The sequence below is a fragment of the Salminus brasiliensis genome, chromosome 13 (genome assembly GCF_030463535.1).
Source record: "Salminus brasiliensis chromosome 13, fSalBra1.hap2, whole genome shotgun sequence".
Taxonomy (NCBI): domain Eukaryota; kingdom Metazoa; phylum Chordata; class Actinopteri; order Characiformes; family Bryconidae; genus Salminus; species Salminus brasiliensis.
In genome coordinates, this window is record NC_132890.1 from 10952149 (window position 1) to 10973064 (window position 20916).

The 20916-nt window shown below is 39.4% G+C and overlaps 1 protein-coding gene across 1 annotated transcript; it reads left to right on the forward strand.

Annotated features, from left to right (window-relative positions):
* The first annotated feature begins 13 nt into the window (after nt 1–13).
* slc24a1 (solute carrier family 24 member 1) lies at nt 14–20733 on the forward strand. Its single transcript, XM_072695878.1, has 11 exons — nt 14–108; nt 1229–2463; nt 7928–7990; nt 9271–9379; nt 14021–14071; nt 15921–16004; nt 18150–18241; nt 18322–18636; nt 18905–18994; nt 19096–19262; nt 20094–20733. Exons 2-11 carry the CDS (start codon nt 1390–1392, stop codon nt 20341–20343), a joined length of 2295 nt encoding a protein of 764 aa, XP_072551979.1. The 5' UTR covers nt 14–108; nt 1229–1389; the 3' UTR covers nt 20344–20733.
* The last annotated feature ends 183 nt before the right edge of the window (nt 20734–20916 follow it).

Sequence of the window (20916 nt, forward strand, 5' to 3'; positions counted from 1 at the left end):
CCAGCTGTGTGGCCAGCAGCCTTCAGCGCCTCGGCTCCTGCAGCAGCACCGGTCAGTACAGCTGCTCTCCAGCGACGAGGACGACAGCATCGTTAATAACGGAGCACAGTACGGTACCTTTTTGCCACTGTTTTACCGTAATACTGACAGTCTGTAGCTTTAGTGCGGAGGAGGAAAGTTAAAGGCGACATGTACTGGCTTCTATACTGGTTACATCTCCAGTACGATCTTCTGTATTCTTCTGATTGTGCTTTTGCTCGTCCTTCTTTCTTTCTTTCTTTCTTTCTTTCTTTCTTTTTATCATAATTTCCTTTTTTCTGCCTTTTTCTTTCAATTCAATTATTATTCAATTTCAATTATTCTTTCTTTCTTTCTTAATTTAATTCTCTCTCTCTCTTTTTCTTTTTCTTTTATTCTCTCTCTCTCTCTCTCTCTCTTTATCTGTTTATCTCTCCCCCTTTTCTTTCTTTCTTTCTTTCTTTCTTTCTTTCTTTCTTTCTCTCTCTCTCTCTCTTTCTCTCTCTCTCTCTCTCTCTCTCTCTCTCTCTTTCTCTTTCTCTCTCTCTTAGTTTAATTCTCTCTTTCTGTGTCTCTCTATTTCTTTTTCTTTTATTCTCTCTCTTTCTTTATCTGTTTCTCTCTCTATTTTTTTCTTTCTCTCTATCTGCCATTCTTTCTTTTTCTCTCTCTCTTTCTCTCTCTCTCTCTCTCTCTCTCTCTTTCTCTCGCTCTCTTTCTTTCTTAGTTTAATTCTCTCTTTCTGTGTCTCGTCATTTCTTTTTCTTTTATTCTCTCTCTCTCTCGTTCTCTCTCTTTATCTGTTTCTCTCTCTTATATTTTCTCTCTGTCTTTTTCTCTGCCTCTCTCTCTTTCTTTTCTGCCTTTCTCTCTCTCTCTCTCTCTCTCTCTCTCTCTTTCTTAATTTAATAATCCCTCTCACTTTCTATCTCTCTTTCTATCTTTCTTTAATGCAGTGATTGCTGAAATGTAGTGTTAACCTTATTAAAAATGTAAATAGTAATAGTTACAGGAATGTCTACAGGATTCAGTGATTAAAGGTGGTTTGGCGAAGGCTGACGTGACCTTAATCTAAACTGCAATGATTACAGTGATTTTGAAATGTTTCATTTGATCAAAGCTCTGGCATACAACTATCAAACTGTTGCTTAAAGGTTATTTAAGGTTATCTGTTGCTTATTGTTGGACTTCAATGCTTTTCTATCCACAGCACAGAGGCCTGGGAGTGTAATCCTCTGGCTCTGAGAGAATGAGATGTTTCACTCTGTGACAGGGCACTGCACACCCCATCACCATTTGGGGGGAATCTTCAGACATACTGGGTTATACTGCCCAAACAAGCAACTTGGCCTTTAGGAAACGCAGAGGAAGATGTATCTAACTCGGAGAAAGAGACTGCAGCTGAGCCGGATTATATTTCTCCTGTCTGGGGTTTTGCTTTGTTGTATATACCAACTTACCATCAGGACCAGGCTGCCAGAGCCATGGCCAGAACCTCAGATTGGAGAAGAAACAGAAGGTAACTCAGAGGATGGTTTGGAGAAGCCTACTGAAGGACTGACACAGGAACCAAGAGTAACGGCTAAGCTGAGCACCACTACTGCGGAGCCGGAGGTCCCAACTCATACAGATGTGGTTCATCCACCAGAGACAACTGCCACCACTATGACCCCTCCGGAAACAGAGACAACAGGGACAACGGAGTTAACCACCATGGCAACCACAAACAGGACAATCATCCACTGCATCTATGTGGATCCTGACCTTCCAAAGCCCACTCCAGCTCCCACACCAGCACCTGAAATCACCACACCTACACCCACTACCATGGCTGCTACCCCTGCAAAGCCCCCTCACATTAAGGGCGAGTACCCCGAGGACATCTTCTCCATCGAAGACCGGCGTAAAGGCTGGGTGATTCTGCACATCTTTGGGATGATATACATGTTTGTTTCTTTGGCCATTGTGTGTGATGAGTTCTTCGTCCCTACCCTTGGGGTCATCACTGACAAGCTGGAGATTTCGGACGATGTTGCCGGGGCAACATTCATGGCCGCCGGTGGCTCTGCTCCAGAACTCTTCACCTCCTTGATTGGTGTCTTCATCTCGCACAGCAACGTGGGCATTGGGACCATCGTGGGCTCAGCCGTGTTTAACATCCTGTTTGTAATCGGAATGTGCGCCTTGTTCTCCAGGGAGATGCTCTACCTCACCTGGTGGCCTCTCTTCCGGGATGTGTCCTTTTACATTTTAGACCTCATCATGCTCATCATCTTCTTCCTGGACAACACCATCATGTGGTGGGAGAGCATAATGTTGGTGGGGGGCTATGCCCTTTATGTCTACTTTATGAAGTTCAACGTGCAGCTTGAGCGTGCGTTCAAGGCTCAGATCAGCAAGCACAAGAACATTGTGAAAGTCATCACGGTGGAGGAGCCTGAGAAGGTGTGTCCTCTTGTTTTTTGTTTTTTTTTCCATTTGGTGAGGTTCAGTCTTAAAAATAAAGGAGCAACATGGTACCAACAGGGTTCTTTGGGGCAATGCCATTGAAGAACCACTTTTGGTTTCCTAAAAAGAATCAGTAGATGGCTGTTTAAAGCAGTTGTTCTCAAACCAGTTCTTGGGGACCCCCAGGATTTCCACATCTTTGCTGTATTCCTGTGTTGCAAGTTAGGACCATTTATGGATCCCTGAGTTCAGATAGAACCATATACTGATCTTCTTTAGGGAAGCAAAAGTGGTTTGTACGCTCTAAAAAGGGGTTTTGTAGTAAAAGCAATGGGCATGACAACTTAAAGAACCATTTGTAGGCTTAAATGGTTATTCTCCTGGTTACAAAACATCTTATATATACATTTTTACAAAGGTTGGTAATGGCAATATATAGCACCAAAAGGGTACCCCTACTGCTATGAGTCAAATAACCTGTTTTAGTACTACAAAGAACCATTTTTAGGTTAAAGAACATCATGAAAAGCTTTCTACAATCGAACCTCCAAACCAAGAACCATTCAGGAACCTTTATTCATTAGTGAAGACTAAGACAATCACCTACAAAGGCTACACCCTGCAGCAAGCTAACCCAGTCATAGTCAGTGGGCATTGAGACAGGCTTGGATTTGACCTGTTCTACATTACATCACTCGAACCGTTTTTATTATTATAAGCAAAAGATGTGCAGTGCAAAAAACTCCATAATTTTTAAGGGTGGGTTCCAAAAACACACTTTGACTAAAACACCTGTAATTTTGTTGCTGTTCTGCCAAACAGGTTGAATGAGATGGTATTATAACACTGTCCAGCAGAGACAACAGTGAAATGCAATTGTCCTATGTTTATTCATTGAGCAGACACACACGTGTGTGTTCGCCTTTGATGAGACAAATGAAAAGGATCTCTTGTGTTTGTGAGAGCGAGACCTCGCTAATGAGTCGTCCTGCAATGCGTGACGTGGTCCAGGCAGGCTGACAGTGGGACTTCAGTCAGCGTTCATCGTGCCACTGAAAATGATCCAACGCTGTTTCAACCGTTGTTTTTAGACACAGTGCATTCATGTGGTCAGAATGTTTACTAGCTGCCCTCCTCATCCTCACTTTCTCTCAGCTTAGATGCTGTGATGAGTGGGCGCTTTAGAGAGATCAACACTTACACTAATCTGACATTATGTCTCTACATACACACATACTGTACAGCCAGTACTGTATGAGGAGATTACATGGAGCACTGAAAAAGTTTCACCTAGATTTGATTTATTAAATTAATAAATTAATTAGTAATGTCTTTTTAACTCAAAGATATATGTTGTTGCTGTCCAGTGAAAAAAAAGCTGTTTCTTTACACCGTGTCAATAATTCTGGACAAATAGACCAATAGAAATGCTCTAAAATTGATTTGAGAAACTCTTATTTTACATGAACTTCCATTCAAAGTTAAAAACAATTGTGCCTTCTCCTGTAAAGTCACTGTTTTTTCATTGGACAGCAGTGTTATACACACACATGCATATACGTACATACATATACAACCATACACATGTATTTACAATTACAGTTGACTGTATAATAGGGTTGCATGATATTGGAAAAAATGGACATTGCAATATTTTGTTGTTCAGTGATATATATCGCCCTAAAAAAATACCATCCATTTATCCAAGATCTTGCAGCTTTAATCTGCCTCCGGTTTATATGCCATGGAAAATGAGAGTAATGCACATTCTCCCTTTGTTTAAGCAGTAAAAAGTTTTTTAAATGATCATTTTTGCAATGGTTTAACAATATATTGTGCAGCCCACCCCTGTTCCCACACCCCTATTGCTCCCTTGCAGTGGTCTAGATCTGCCAATTCCAACAACAAATTAGCCATAAAAAGTCAAATAGATATTATAAGTAACAACAACACATGTAATAAATATAATATAAATATATAAATAACAATAATAATAATGAACAGCAAAAATTAGTACTAGTCATTTAATTTAATTTAATAAGCAAGCTCTTTTAGAAGCAAGCTTTTCTTTGAGCAGTACAATTGGTGTTTTTTTCATTGCTGAACAATCCTTAAGCTTGTTAAATGTCAAGGCAAATGTATGTCATACCACAGTACCTACTGTAGATCCACATGGCTTTGAGTAAACATTTTCTAAATGATTTAGCTAATTAACTTTGATAAATTACAGTCACTGCCGTACTTAAAGTGTCAGCACACATTTCAAGCTGCCTATGTTATTTTCTACCCTTAGCTTGGGTAAAGCTGTTCTCCCACCATAACCTCTAATCCTTTGAGGGTCTGCTCTGCTAGCCAAACTGTGTAACATATATAGTGTTTAAGTCTGGTAAGTGTGATTGAAGCTTATATAGAGTTAGAAGGGTGTAAGAAGGCTTACAAGGCCCCAGAGGCCCTGGGCCTGAATCCAAATAAACCCACTGGCTCACATTTATCACAGATGATTAGGGAGGGCAGTCTTAACACATGAAGAGCACAGATATAGAAAGGGAAATGTTGATGTGCTTCTTTATTCGTACAAAGTAGGTGTAACAACGTAATTCCCAGTATTTAGAAATAAACTGTTAACATATATTTATGCTAATTTCTACCTAAACTCTCAGACACAATGCTGGAAACAAGTAATAATCTGATTCTGAAAAGTGATCAGCATTAGTATGTTTAATCTACTGTCATGTACATAAGTATTTGGACAGTGGAACATTTTAGTAATTTTGTCAAGTTAGGATTGAAGTGTAGATTTTCAGCTTTGAATTAAGGGGGTTAACAAAAATATTGCCATAACCATTTTTACAAAGTCCTCCCATTTTCCTTCCATTTTTTTAATTACCCGAATGCAAATCCTTTTGCAATCGACTGCCTGAAGTCTGGAGCCCACAGTCATCACCAAATGCTATTTATCTGTACAGTAAAGTGCTGTTCTGACAGTCGTGTAGTATTTGACTGAACCTGAGCAGAACCATTAGCTCTATTTATTTATTTGTTTCTTCTATCAGCAGTCACATCATCAATAAACACCAGTGACTCAGTTCCCTTTGTAGCCATACATGCTTATGCCATAACAGTGCCTCCACTATGTTTGAAGAATCTTGTGCTATGCATCAGATCTCAAATCCTCAAAACCTTCGGGTAAATCACTTTTATCTGTCCAAAGAATCTTATTTTAGAACTGATCAGGATTTTTAGATGGTTTCTATCAGTCTAAGCTGGCCCTTCTGTTCTTGATTGTTGTCAGTGGTTTGTATATTGAAACAAACCCTCTACATTTAAATTCATGAAGGCATCTCTTGATTGTAGACCCTGACAATGATTGCCTTGAAAGTGTTGTTGACTTGACCACTAAGCAAGGAATTATGCAATCATCTGCTTTTGTTGTCTTCCACAGTCGTCCAGGCCTTGGTGTTGCTGAGCTCACCAGTGCATTCCCTACTTTTTTAAACACACCAGGTTCTGATTGGGCCAGTCCTAAAGCGTCTGCTATCTCTCTGCTAGATTTTATTAGTTTTTTAACCTAATGATGGCCTCCTTTACGCACATCCACACTTCTCTAGACCGCATATTCCCAGTTCCCATAAACAGTAACTCAATGCAAATTCACCTTAAATCAGCTCCACCTTTTTTCTTGTTAATTTGTCATAAAATAACACTGTCCAAATACTTATTGATCTGACTACGCAGACAGCATTTGAATAAATGATAAATATGCTTCAAGATGCTTTTTAATTAAATGTTCACAATGAGAAACGCAAGCCCCCTTTAAAAGAACTGATGCATTATACTGTTTGGAAGCTTTATGTGCACACACACACACACACACATATATATATATATATATATTTATATTTTACAAAACCAATTTAAAGTGGTCAAGGTTGTTTTAATTGCTCCCTACCATTAGAGCCATGTGTTAGAATTTGGTTGTACACACTGACCAACCAACATTGTTTCTTTAATCAAAACTTCAAGTTTACAAGTCACAGTTTACAGGCTCTGATTACATCGGATGTCATACTAGTTAATTGGTCATAAGTTAATTGGGTCATCATTTTACAGTCAATTTGCTATTTAGTCATTTTTAGTAGAGGTGTATGATGATAACTAGAACTAGAAACTAAAACAGAACAGCAGGATGTTTAGGGGACACTGGCTTACTGTTTGTATTTCATTCATTTACTGCACTTGAGAACAATTCTCTATAATGGTAACAATAACAATAATTTATTTAGGATTATTTAGATCCTGTTTCTAAATGTTATAAAATGTACATGGTTATAGATGACCAAATTTATGAAACATATGTTTTTGTTATATTCATGAGAAACATAATGCATTCAGACCTAAATTTGCTTTATGGCCTTGCTTTCATTTAATAACAAGTTGACACCTTTACAAAGATGTAATAATGCAAGATACTTTCTAATATACAGCAAATGTGTTGAACAGACTTGTACATTAAGATATGACCTTGAATAGCTCTGTTTGTCTGCCTTGATTGATACGTTGTATTTTTATAAGATATAGATGGTCTCCAAACTCTCTCTTACAAAAGTCCGCAGTTTATTCCCACCAGCCTGCTCACAGTTTTGTATAAAACTCTATAACTGAATGGCAGAATTTAATTTACACAACCAGTATGAAAGGTGTCAGATCTGTGTAAGACATATTTAGTATAAGACATAAAATTGAAGCATTAAAATGAAAGATAAAAGCGTAGATATATATTTTCTGCATACAAAACACGTGTTACACTTCCACACTGATCCTAATATTGAACCCAGGGGAACACCATTTAAACATTTAAATTCAGGCCTAAAAAATAAATGTTTGCAGCATTAATGAACTCATATCATTAAAAGTCTTTGTTTACAACCACAGAATCAGATCAGGCTAATTCTGAACTGTGACGTAATTCCTGATTAGTTTGGATTAGCTTTAGTTAGTTAGTCAGTTAGCTACTTCATATGTGGAGGAAGGAAAGAGTAGAAGATATATATTTAAGTCGATAAAGACTTTCATTTCATGTGTTGCCACATTGCCTATCCATTTCCAATGCGCTCACACAGAGAGAAAACAGTTGTGGCATAAAAGGTTCCATTATAATAAAAAATAATCCACCAAATAATTTATTGATATGTGATAGTTAGACACATTTCTCTACAGTATATTGAGAAATGTTTATGTAAAGACAAATAAGTTCTTATATTCAACATAGCCTGTTCTAGATGTTAACCCATATGACTTTGTTTAAAGAGTTTAGAGTTTTACGCAGATTAAACAAATTTCAGCGATTCATCTGGTTTAAAATGGTTTAAAGGAAGTGAATATTATCTGTATGAGAAGCTGTACTCTGACTATACTGGTTCTGTGAATCTTCTCTAATGTTTTATACCATTGTTGCTCACAGGAAAATGGGACAAGTGAGGACAATGCCCACCCTGAACCTCCGGAGGACAAGAATCGATTAAAGGTAATGAAAAATGTGAAAAGTGTGGAAAGACTGGGAAGACTTATTTTCACAGAGTTTTTTTTTTTATGTCCTGTCATATGAATGCAAAGGTTTGGCGCCTGTAAGGCTGTTACTGTGGATAGATGAGTGAGTAGAGGAAGAACTGATCTTCGACAGAAATAAAGTTTCAAATGAAATATTCGTACATTTATAGCAAGGTCTTTATTTATATATTTATTTATATATATATTTACACATGTTTTATTATTGTTTTGAACAATTTATGAGTGAAAAAAAGAAAAAAGGAGCATCATGCAAATGTTTGCTCAGGAGGAATGGGCTTGGGAATGGAAATCAGTTCTGAGTATTCCAGTGGACTAAGGCTCAGCCACTATGATCGGAGGACTGCTGGTTCGAATCCCTTGCCATCAGCAGCCGTGGTCAGAGAGAGTACAATTGGCCTTGCTCTCTTAGGGGTGGGTTAACACTTCCTCCCCATATCACTCCCAGCAGTCGTTCTCCTCACAGCACTCTGGGACGTCTTAGCTTTCCACCGAGCGTTCTGGCTGCATAGCGATGTTGCATCAACGGCAGTTCGAAAACAGGCAGTGGCTGGCTTCACATGTTTCAGTGGGGACATGTGCTGCTCTTTACCCCCTTAGTGATATGGGAGTTCACATGAACAGGGATTGTGTAATTGGCCTACCTGATTGGGTAAAAAATAAATTATTTTAAAAAAAGTAATAAAAAAGTGTTTAAAAGCTTTGATACTTGACAAAGGGGGTGTAACTAAGTACTAACCATGCAGGGTGCCCAAAATGTTTTTGGTGGGGGGTCATTTTTTCTTTTGTTATTTTAAAATAGAAAAGAAAGGTGATATTTTAACTGTATGCCTTTTGAAAATCAGGCCTTCTTTCTATTTTGATATCACTTGCTAATTTTATTTGTGGAGGCTCACATTTCATTTTGTTGACTGAACTTTTAGAATTATGTGTGAATAATTAAGGTTATTAGTTTCCTTGCATGACACTATAAGGCTGTAAGACATTTGCAATTTGTGCACAGCCGGACATTATTGTCTAAAGCTTTGATAAAAGATTTTTTCTTTTGGGAAATGATGGAAAGGCTGGTGAAATGTGTGTATTAGCAATTGAAACCAACTGTAAACATTCTTTCTAGCTCTGGACATGAAAATAGCCACTTTTAATTGTAAGACCTGTACAGACTGTGACCTGTTTCAGTATGTAATGCCTGTGTGAAATTGAGTGTTTGTGTGCATATCTCTTTCTCCCCATCTTCAGCTAAAGCCTGCACTGCAGCGAGGAGGCAGCTCAGCCTCTTTACATAACAGCACTATGAGGAACACCATTTTCCAGCTGATGATTCACACACTAGATCCCCTGGGAGAGGGTAAGAGCACTTCAGTGCTATGTCCCTTCATAAAGGAAAGCACATTAGCATACATTGTATAAATCAAGCGTACCTTGTTGGCCCTTGAATGACAGTATAACTAATAAGCTACTCATAGTGCTGCATGCTTGGCGATGCAAGCTCTTTTAGAGTGTCTTGTGGGAGTAGATCTTTCTGTATGATAGATAGATTCCTATGTGTCAACATTTTGAAAAACGTAAGAAACAATGCTGTGGGCAAGATATTATCTAGAGATAATGAAACATGGTGTCATCTAGGGCTGTTTGTAATAAGCAGTCCACCTGTCAAAAACATAGAATTTGAGAAAGGCTTCGTTCTTAAAGAGCTTACCAGATGCTGAACAATAGAAGTATGACCGGGGTGTGAAGGGATCATATAGCTGCAAGACAAAGTAAGTGCTGCTGGATTTGCATGGGTTTCTGCATTTCTGCTGTTCATATGTTTGATTGACCATGTTAAGTAAACATCTACAGTGCAGGCTAGAAAAAGTAAGTGAATTGCTGTAATGACTTGGTGTTATGGATAGATTTGTCCAACTTTGTCCAAGATTGGGTACTGTAAACCATGCCTTGACACTCATGCCTAAACAATAGAAGAAGTGGAAAAGGCTGCAAAAGCATTAAGACCTGAATGTACATTGAGAAAACTGAGCACTGTTGCTTATCTCCATGCATGTGGGTGTCCTGCAAAGCTCTCTTCAAGAACATAATGGACAATTCTAAAAGACCTGAGAAAGAACCCAAGGTTGACAGCAAAAGATCTGGAAACAAAACCAATAAATGTAAAGGTGTATCAAAACATTTTTACATGTAAATATAAGGGCAGCAGTCCATGACCTCAAGCTGAAGAGATTTTGGGTGGTGTCAACTTGTGTGCTTTGGGTCATAATACAACGCAATGACCCAAAGCATGCAAGCAGAAGATGATTTGTGTTTTGGAATGGCCTTTTCATGACTTTTAGATGGCTGTGCATGTAAGGCATCCTATACAAATATTAATGCTTCATTTAATTAATTAATTTGCCAGGGGAAATTGTTCAACGCTGTGCAAGTCTTATTTGCGGCTACAGGAAACCTTGGGTGGAGGTGATTGCTGCTACAGGGGGATCAGGTTATTAAATTCAAGGATTCACCTACTCTTTTAGCCTGTACTGTGGATGTTTACTCAATGTGCTCAATAAAAGACATGAACAGTACAACTGTATGTGCGCTATTATGTTTCCTACAATCAGATATTTTATTTCTAATCAATGCAGAAATCCAGCTGTTCACTATGGGAGGAGGAGGATTTGTATATACATTACATGCTCTTAAGTGCTCACAGATTTTGCGAACTTCAATCCTTAGTACAGGGTGAGGTGACATGATTCAAAGCCGTGTATACCAATCGTAGCATGGAACAAGGGAACATGGAAAAAGGGCCTTTGTGACAGTGCAATGTACAGATATAGTAATTAAGAAGGAGCTGCCCTCAACTTGTAGTTATGCTGACCACTCTTGTAGACGAAAACAATTAGAAATGCTGAAGTGTGTTACAAAAGAGTCCCTTTGTCCTTCCCTCAGTAAAATGGATTAGGAAAGTGTTCCAAATGAAGGCAGCACTAAGTCCAGATTGCTACTAAGAAGATAAATGCCTCTCTCTCACTCTATGGAGTGATGAGTGATTCAGTTGGTGAAGCACGGAAGGAAATTACTCATAGGAATAGTCTTGGCTCTATGATATTTTGTCATGCATCATCAACAAATAGGGCAGCATTTAGATGTACAGTATTGGCAGTGACATGCTGGAGTTACACTCATTTCCATTACAGCGCAGTAGTACACTGTTAAAAATAAAGGTGATACAAAGGGTTATTTGAGCGAAGCCATAGAAGAGCCATTTTTAATTTGATGAAAAGGCATTTTTGTAAAGGATAAATATGTTAAGAAGTCAATGTTTATGCTATTTGCAAATTTAACCCCTTAAAAAGCCTATGAAATAACGAAAGTGTTATTAAAACTTCTGTTACTGAAGAATAGTCCCACCAGTTTGTCCAGAAGTCCCTATAGTACAGGTGCCTTGCTGCATTAAGGGGTTAAAGGTTCTTCTCACAGCTCCTTTACAGAAAAATTGTTTCCTCGATGGCATCCCTCAAAGAATCTTTTGTAGCACCTTTATTTTTAAGTGTGTAACTGTGAAAAAAGTGAATGATTAGGTACATTTTGGCCTAGAAAACAATTTGCCTACAAACTGATCTGAGAAACTCTATGACGATCTAAAAGTGTGATCACAAGTAATTTAATAATACAATAATCCCACCAATAATCCCTTGCCAGTCACTCACAGTGTGTTCAATAAAGCTGCTGGACGAAATCACCAACGCAGCCCATTAGATCCTCATAGGGTTACATCATATGCATCCAGTGGCCCTTAGGGGCTGGCATTAGGCGTCAAGGAGGTGTTGGGGGTCTCCTGTGGCCGATGACCTTCAGGTTGTCCTCGGGGAGTGGCGCTCCACCTGTGGCCTCAGGGTCCCAGCTCAAGCTGCCAGCACTGCGCTGCTCCAGCTCATTAAGCTGCTTTTGATTGAGCTCATAAAAGCTGGACGAGAGCCAGCCTCCAGTGGCCCAATCCCTTTATCTCCACAGGGCTCTCCTTTATTCACATGCTGCAGATACTGCCCACCCGCCGCACCACACTTTGCATGGTCCTTGTTGACTTAACATTAGCCATTCATCTTTATTACCACACTCAGTATGGGGTTAAGTAAATGCCAGCTGATCTCTAAAAAGTTTGGGAACATTGTTTGCCGGTAATGTTTGAGTTTCTGTAGAAAAGCCTTCCTGCAGAGGTTTTGTTTATGTAACTTAGTTGTTTAATACTGTTTATAATGTTTAATTCAATTACAAAGTAGCAGGTAACATGAACAATATCAAGATGGATACTGTTTCTCTCAGAAAAAAAGAAAAAAAAGGCAAATCAACACCATTCCTGGAATGGTCTTCCTGGAAGTCTTTTGCAGTCAAGCTGGTGACTGCAAAAGACTTCCAGGAAGATTTAGCAGTCTGTGAACTGGTGGTGCACTGTTCTACTGTGCAGTGACACCGGCACATATATGACCTTCATGGAAGAGTGAAAAAAGAAAAAATGCTCGGCATTATGATCATGATGATCTTCCATAGTATGAAGAGCAATTTATAAATAATTTATAATAATAATAATAATAATAATAACAATAATATGTTCTGTAACCATGTGATAAATTCAATTTTCAACATTTCAAAGGAAAATTAACAGCATATTTATGAAAAACATAAAAAACTAGGCATTTTTTGTTCTTTATATTGTGCATGTCAGAATGAATAGACCATTAGAATGCTCCAATATATATTTAAATATGTACAAATATTTTTAAATGGTTTGTTTCTTCTCCTGTAAAATGATCATTTTGGAGATGCGCGGTTTTGTTTTTTGATATGCTTAATAGATGACAAACAGATGGCCTTTAAGCAGTAAAGATCCCCCCCAAATGCAGCTGTGTGACCCCTTAAAGACCCCAAATATCAGGCAGTTTTGTAAGTTTGCTCCAATTGTAAATTTAAAAGGAAAAAAATGACCCAAAAACATAGAGAAAAAATTTCTGAAAGAAATCAGAGATAAACTTAGACATGTAAGGTTAGAGTAAATGTAAGGCCAGCAACTTTGAACAAGCTTAGTGCCTGAGCCTGGAAGACAAGACAACCTACTCCAGTCTGATAACAATGAAAACTTCACATTTCTATCTCTGACTGGATCAGCAGACTAATACGCTGCCACTATGGCCAGAGGATCGTGAGTTCGAATCCTGGGTCATGCTGCTTCGCCATCAGTAGCCGGAGCCTGGGAGAGCACAATTGGCCATCCTCTCTCTGAGTGAGCAGATGGCAGATGGCTCTCTCACTTATTACTCCCATTTGTGGTGCTGGCCAGCACGGGTGCCTGTTGGCTGATGTACCTGGAGAGCTGGGTAACTGGCATCTTTCTCAGAGCTGGTTGGCTGCCTAGTGATGCTACACTGGCAGCAATTCAAAAAGAAGCAATGGGTGACTTTGCATATATCAGAAAAGACATGTGCTTGTCCTCACCCTCCTAGTGTGGGGAGCATTGCAAGCGATAGGGGGAGTCCTAGTGAGTGAGTGGGTGAATTGGCTTGGCTAAATTGATGAGAAAATTGGGTGCAAAGCTAGTAAGAACTTAAAAGGGACTTTAAGCAATCTAAGCTACCCAAATAGACTCAAAGCAGCAAAGGCTGTAACCATCTATGTTTCAGGTTTCATTAGTAATTCAGGCAAATCATAATTTACCATCTCATATCACTGCTGTCACATCCAACAACTAAATATCACATTTGACACCCATGTTGTGCAGCCCTAATGTGTTTTATACATTATTTATACATTATTCAGTTTCTTGTTACTGTAATACTGTGCTATCACCCCACTTCAGACTGAATCTCAGAACACACGATTTTTCCACTTGCTGAGTTGATTCCCACTACTGTAGCTAAAACAATCTGCTGTGCTTTTGTAGGCCAGATACAAAGTTCAATTTGAAGTCACTGTGTTCATTTCAAAAGCATTCATATGCATCTCTACTCATTAGACTCAGTGTTAAATGGAGGTGCAATGCCTAGCAGCTCAGTGGGAAGTAAAGGTAAGATCGCTCAGGGTGTGTTTCTGTGCCTATGTTGTTGTGCTTGTTTCTTTGTGATGTGATGGCTCTTAATATTCACTATAATTAGATGATATTCAAAGAGTCAGACAGTTTACATGTTCCAGCTTATATCAAACTACGCTCAAACACAGTTTACAGTCAGGTTCAGAACAGAAGGGCTGTTTAAGATAAACAGCATAGATAATGTGTCACAATACATGTGTAAAGTATGGGAGCAATACATGCTTTTATTCTAGTTTAGATATTGCTTTAAAAATGCTTAAAGACCAGTAATGATTTTTTTATCATCACAAAATGGGTCAAAATTATTGGTGTATTAATAATAACTCATCCACTTTGCATTTGTTTTGCAAGACATTCATGAATAATAAGTCTTATGATGTAATATGTCTGATGATTTGAGCGGTAAGGGTGTAAGGGTACTGTTTGCCATGCATTCTTTTAATTTTAATTAATTAATTTGTTTTGTTCATTCTTGCCCAATTTTAGTCAATGCTGATTAGCATGTGCAGTAAACAACATGTAAAGCCAGCCACTGCATCTTCCAAATTGCCGCTAATGTGTCCAGACCTGGACACTATTTTTGGCTATTCCTGATAGGGCCTGGCTATTTGCTTAGGTCAGAGAACATGTTTAACAGCTATTCCTTCAGACAGAAGATTTTCTTTAAAATCTTATGGATATATAGTTATGGGCTTCATTTCTGCCTCCTTATCTTGAATAAGTGGTTTGTCAGTGAAGGAAGTATTTTGCTCATCATTGTGGTGCAATGTACATTTAAGCTTGGTCACTAGGGGTATAACGGCTCATGTTTTCATCCCGAACCATCACGGTACTGACGCTACGGCCCGATGCAGGCCTAACCTATGTGCGAAAATTGCCTAATACCAATTCCAAGTTAACAACATGCCATGGTAAACTTAACTTAAGCTGATTGCTGTCTGACTATGGTGAGCGCAAATGGCATAGAGGAGCTTGAAGACCCGCCTGCTTTGTTCAAATCAGCAAGGGTGTTTTTTCCTTGAAACTGTTGGGCTTAAGATTTGAATGTGTAAATATAGCCTAAAGGAACAAATGCTCCACCTAATGTCCTCCTAAAGTTTTGTATATTTATTATTTATTTATTTTGTACTTTTAAAACATTAGAAATGCTTTTTAGTTTTGTAGCCAACTGTGGCCTATTGTCTTTTTATCAATACTACTACTTTATCAGCACAGAAAAAACAAAGGTTTTTGTCTTGCGATATAAAAAAATACAGTGATTTTCACTAGGTTACAAAAGAAGTCAATGATTCATATCATGCTATAAAAAATGCATTCCGTGTATCGAAGATTAAAGTAAAATGAACAATATTGGGCAGATTATCATCCACCTCAGATAGATAACAAAAATGAGAACAGGGTGACTTTTCCTTTTTTAGCATCAAGCAGCAAACAAGTTATTACATTTAGCTAATTGCATTTAGCCTACATTGCATTGCACGTTCTGCAATATGACTACTGTGTATGCCCACATTGCGATGACGTGTCTGACCGACCGACTGACCGATAGACAGACAGACCGACATGCCAACAGACCACAAACTGACATGAACATGCACAAGACCAGAACAAGGGATGGCTGAAACAAAGGTGTACTTATACACAGACAGACAGGGAGTTACACTTTCTTCTAAACTGTTTGTTTTACAGTTCATTGGAATAAAAGCATGTTTTTCTTCATGTTTTATACATAACCTTATCTGTGCTGTCCATTTTTATTCATCTTTGTCCAAGGGTGCCTGTCAGTCTACACCTGACTGTATATTCTACTTCTTTTGGTTTGCAGTGAAGTTTAAAGACAAGGCTCAGATTTTGAACAACATGGCCAGGGGGAAGGTAGAGGGCAAAGAGAAGGAAAAATCGGGCGAAGGTGAGCTCTAGTATTCCACCATGCCAATCGTAGTGTCTCCTGTTCCACAGTGTGTCATTATGTTTGCAAGGAGCTTTGTCCGCAGGTCAGCGCATTGTCCGGTCTCGCAGGTGAGCATTGCTGCATATTCACACCGCTGCTTAATGTGGTGTTTGCAGAAGTGGCAGAGCACCAGCTGGGAGCCGGATGAAAGGTGCAGAGAGAGGGCACTGTGCCAGTAGTTTGGCCCCGCTGTCCTCTCCGTACACAATCTCACATTCCATGCTGAGGCCTTTTGTTTGGACCCTAGAGCTTCTTTACACATTAGGTGCCATAATGATTAAGCTCTACTCCATGAATAACGTATGAGACCCCAGATGAATGAGGATTATCCCTGGCGCAGAGGAAATGAAATGGCTTTTGAAATGGCTGCCAAATGATGTGATGATGTTATTCCATCTGAAGCATCTACTGCTTCCTTCGAGAAGCCTTAAGGGTTAGTTTTACCAAATATAATCAATCAGTAATGACATGTTTGGTGTTTGAAGGGTGTTTTTTGAGTTTTCCATTGGAATTTAAAGGCTAATGTAACTAAAGAGTAATGGAACCTTACAGAGGCTACATCAATTAACACCATGCCAACTGCATTCTTGCTTTGCACTGTTAAGGATTTCCAGACTACTATGCAATGTTTTTTGTTCCAACAGGACTTAAATTTGTGACTGTTTTTATATTCACTATTTTAACAGGACTATCTTTAATAGTCGACATCATTTCTCTTGTGTAAAAAGTAAATCAGCAGTCATAAATATAGTTATCTCACACCCGCATCATATTGAAAATTACCATGAACAAAATGTACACGTGGGTTTCCTCCCACCTCCCAAAAATACACATGGTAGGTGAATTGACCAGGCTAAATTGCCCCTAGGTGTGAGTGTGGGAGTGAACATTTGTGGTACCCTGCTATAGACTGGAGCTTTGTCCTGAGGCACTTAATGATTCTAAGTGGGCTTAGGAGATTGTAAGAAAATAAATAAAGGAAAATGAAGCACGAGTGGAAGTTCCGGGAGAGATTTTGGCTTGGTTTAATATTCACTAGCGGATAATTAATTAGCCTTGTCAATCAAGTAAAGCACTAATCTAACAACAACTACAGATAAATGTTTTGTGGTTTGTAGTGAAGTTTTAAGACAAGGCCCAGATTTTGAACAACACGGCCTGGGGGAAGGTAAAGGGCAAAGAGAAGGAAAATAGGGCGAGCTCTAGTGTTCCACCATGCCAATCTTAGTGTCTCGTATTCCACAGTTTGTCATTATATAGCCCAGTGGAGTTGAGAGGCTTCACTCTCTCAGATTTGAACGATTACCCTTTTGTGTCACTTGGCTGGACTCAAACCTCTAATGTTACTGTGCCAATTTCTGAGAAACCTGGCCACTATTTATTCTACCCATTATATCAAAAATGCCTTTAATGCTAGAATGTGTTTTCTAGTCACACAGGACATTTCTTTAATTTTGAAGACTAGAAAAATGCACTGCATAAAGTATTTTGCCATTTTCTATAGCAAACAGGCCTTTTACAGTGCCTTATATACGTTCAAGATGTCGGGAGCCAATGTCCAGCCAATGAACTTGTCACTTAGCACTTAGCAAATTCAGTAGGGTGCCATCTGACTATTTAGTGACAAGTTAATTGGCTGGTCTTGCTCACAACATATTGAATGTATATAAGGCACTGTTAAAAAGTCTAGACTAGTGTAGAATAAATAACCATTACCTGTTAATTACCTTAGCTTCATAACTCTAAAACAACGGATTGACAATATTTGTGAAGTGGTAATTGGGTACATTCGATTTTTTGGCCAAACTATACTTTTGCAGCCTGTTGGTTTCAGATGGTTTAAGCTGGTAAAAAAGCTGATCATCCAGATGAAAACATACTCTATGCTGGAAAAGCAGCTCATCATGCTGGTCAACTAGCTTGGTGAAGTGAAAATGAAAACATACCCTTTGCTGGTCAAGGGCTGAGCTTGTCAACCAGGCATTTGCTTTACCTTTAGATCTGGCCGTTGTTCTTGGTAACATGCCAGATATATGACAGGTGTGAAGCAGAATGACTAGATTATAAGCAGCTTGTGCTATCTTCTGGTAAATCTTTACACAGGTGAAGACAGTAAAGCAGAAGAACCCAAAGACTCCAAAGAGCCAGCAGCATCCAAGGAGGAGAGCTCCAAAGACAAGGCTGAGGGAGAGAAGGTGGGGTTCTCTTGCATTGCAAGAACTAAAAAAACATGTATTGCATGTAATTCAGTATGAATAGAACTGTTTTTCTGCAGGAGGAGTCAGAGGCAGCAGCAGAAGGCGAGGGCGAAGGCGAGGGAGAAGGCGAAGGCGAAGGCGAAGGCGCAGAGGGATCAGGAGGGTCCGACAACAGCGAGGAGGATGACAGTGAGGAAGACAGCGACGAGGATAGTAATGATGATGATGACGATGATGATGAAGAGGATGAAGAAGGCGATGGGGAGGCAGAAGATGGTGATGAGCCACTGTCTTTAGAGTGGCCAGACACAAGACGCAAACAAGCAACCTACCTGTTCCTGCTGCCTATTGTTTTCCCACTGTGGCTCACCGTCCCGGACGTCAGAAACCCTGTAAAGCAACCTTCTCATAAAATATGCTCATTGTAGAATAATCGTTTTATTATTATATGATATTAAAAATATTATATTATATAATTCTGAATACATTCCTACATTTCTGATGCTGTTCAGTTTAGTGTAGCTTGCATGATATCACTCTCTATCAGCTTCCACTGATTTCAGACGTCTGGATGCAGAGTGTTTTTGAAGTATCAAGTAATGTTAGGCTGGACTGAGGCAGCTGAGTGACCTCTGTTCTGTCTTCTGACTGACTTCACAGGCATCCAAGAGGTTCTTTGTGATTACCTTCCTGGGCTCCATAATGTGGATTGCTATATTCTCCTATCTAATGGTGTGGTGGGCGCATCAGGTCAGTTTAGAAATATCACCAGACTCACAGCTAGCCTGGAATGTGATTGACATTGACGATGACATTGTGATTTCTTTATGCACACACTTTTTCTCTTTAAGGTGGGTGAGACCATTGGCATTTCAGAAGAAATAATGGGTCTCACCATTCTGGCAGCTGGTACATCCATCCCTGACCTAATCACCAGTGTGATTGTAGCTCGTAAAGGACTTGGGGACATGGCTGTGTCCAGCTCTGTTGGCAGCAACATCTTTGACATCACTGTGGGGTAAGTTAGTCAGGCCAAAAGTGAGGTAAATAAAAGGTAAAGGTAACTTACCAAAGTGCAATATGGTTGCAGCGACAATTGATGCCATGTCTTCAAAATGGGTAAAAAAAAAGATGATATGAACAAAGCTGTGGTATATGTAAATTACATTCAAACACTCACAGATGAAGCAAATAACGATAATTATTTCACAAAAATGGCACGTCAATGTCTGGGGTATATTTAGTTGATGTGTTGGAGCTGGGAGAAATGGGCAGGCATGAAGACGTGAGTGAGGCAAAATTGCTAGCATGACCAAAACATATGAACATAGTCTCCAACTAAACCCAACTGACACTCCTGTTTCCTAATCTTTGGCCGGCCAGTCTCTCTTATCCTCTGCTATTTGGACAGCCAGCAAGGTGGCGTCAAAGAATCACATTCCAGTAGAAAGAAACTGTATCTCCAATCATGCCTTGCCAATTCAAATAAACAGCCCGAATAAAATTCCTTCTGGAATTGTGAAGCTCACGGCGCAGTAAAACTAGTATTACTCATTTGCATGTAGAAATATTGCAATAACAATTAACAAATGATATATTGTGCTGCTCTACATTGTAGTTTTATCAGATGTCCCCATGAATCAATGAACCTGATAGCCTTAAATTCAAATCACCTTTCAAATCCCGTCAAACTAATAATGCATGACAGTTTGAAGGGACCATTAAGCACAATCAATTAGGAGAATGCTAACTGGAACTCATCAGCTTCCATTTTTTGCAGCATTAGAAAGAAATGTGTCTCGTTTTTAGCGACTTAACTTACTTTTGTTCACCTGACCTCGTCCTGCAGGCTGCCGGTGCCCTGGCTGATGTATTCGTTCTTCCACGGGCTGGCACCCGTGGCCGTCAGCAGCAACGGGCTCTTCTGTGCCATTGTGCTGCTCTTCCTCATGCTTCTGTTCGTCATCATCTCCATCGCTGTCTGTAAGTGGAGGATGAATAAAAAGCTGGGCTTGACCATGTTCCTGCTCTACTTCGTGTTCTTGGTGCTGAGCGTCATGCTGGAGGACCGTATCATTGTGTGTCCAGTGTCTATCTGACCAGCACACCTTGACTGGCAGCCCCACATGCACTCCTGTGTGGCAGACACTCCTGGTGGTCACACGCTGGCATTTGTGATGTGATTATCCGATTAACCCTCCAACTTCTGTAACTGTAACTGTACTTGTGCATCTAGATCTGGAGAGAAAGCAACAGCATGAACATGGGCGATGCATTCACAGCTGAGGCTGAGATGTCTTCTCCCAGGAACATGTTAGAAGGCTAATGTAACTCCACTGTGCAATACTCAACATGTAGGTCTATGTAGTTGCTGAGCTAAGCCTTTCAGTCAACCGTTAATGCTGGCTGATTTTTGTGGACACTGTTTTCAGTGCTGTAACATGGCACATTCCTCTTATGTATACATCCTACTGAATCTGTAACCATTTAACTGAGTTTACAAACAAGTTACCAAACTAAATGAATACAGAGACAAATATCTTTGTTGTTATAGATATGAGAATATGGCTTAGTTGTTGGAAGTTGTGTATGTGTATATGCCCCACATAATTATAGTCCAAATATCACCATATTAGTCCATAGTTACAGTATGTCCAAAAACATATTCCTGG

Excerpts from the sequence above, each read along its gene's own strand:
- slc24a1 (XM_072695878.1), top strand. The coding sequence starts at position 1,390 with ATGTATCTAACTCGGAGAAAGAGACTGCAGCTGAGCCGGATTATATTT. Across the intron at positions 16,005-18,149 it reads GAAGGAAAAATCGGGCGAAG|GTGAAGACAGTAAAGCAGAA; the intron begins GTGAGCTCTAGT and ends ATCTTTACACAG. Across the intron at positions 18,242-18,321 it reads ACAAGGCTGAGGGAGAGAAG|GAGGAGTCAGAGGCAGCAGC; the intron begins GTGGGGTTCTCT and ends GTTTTTCTGCAG.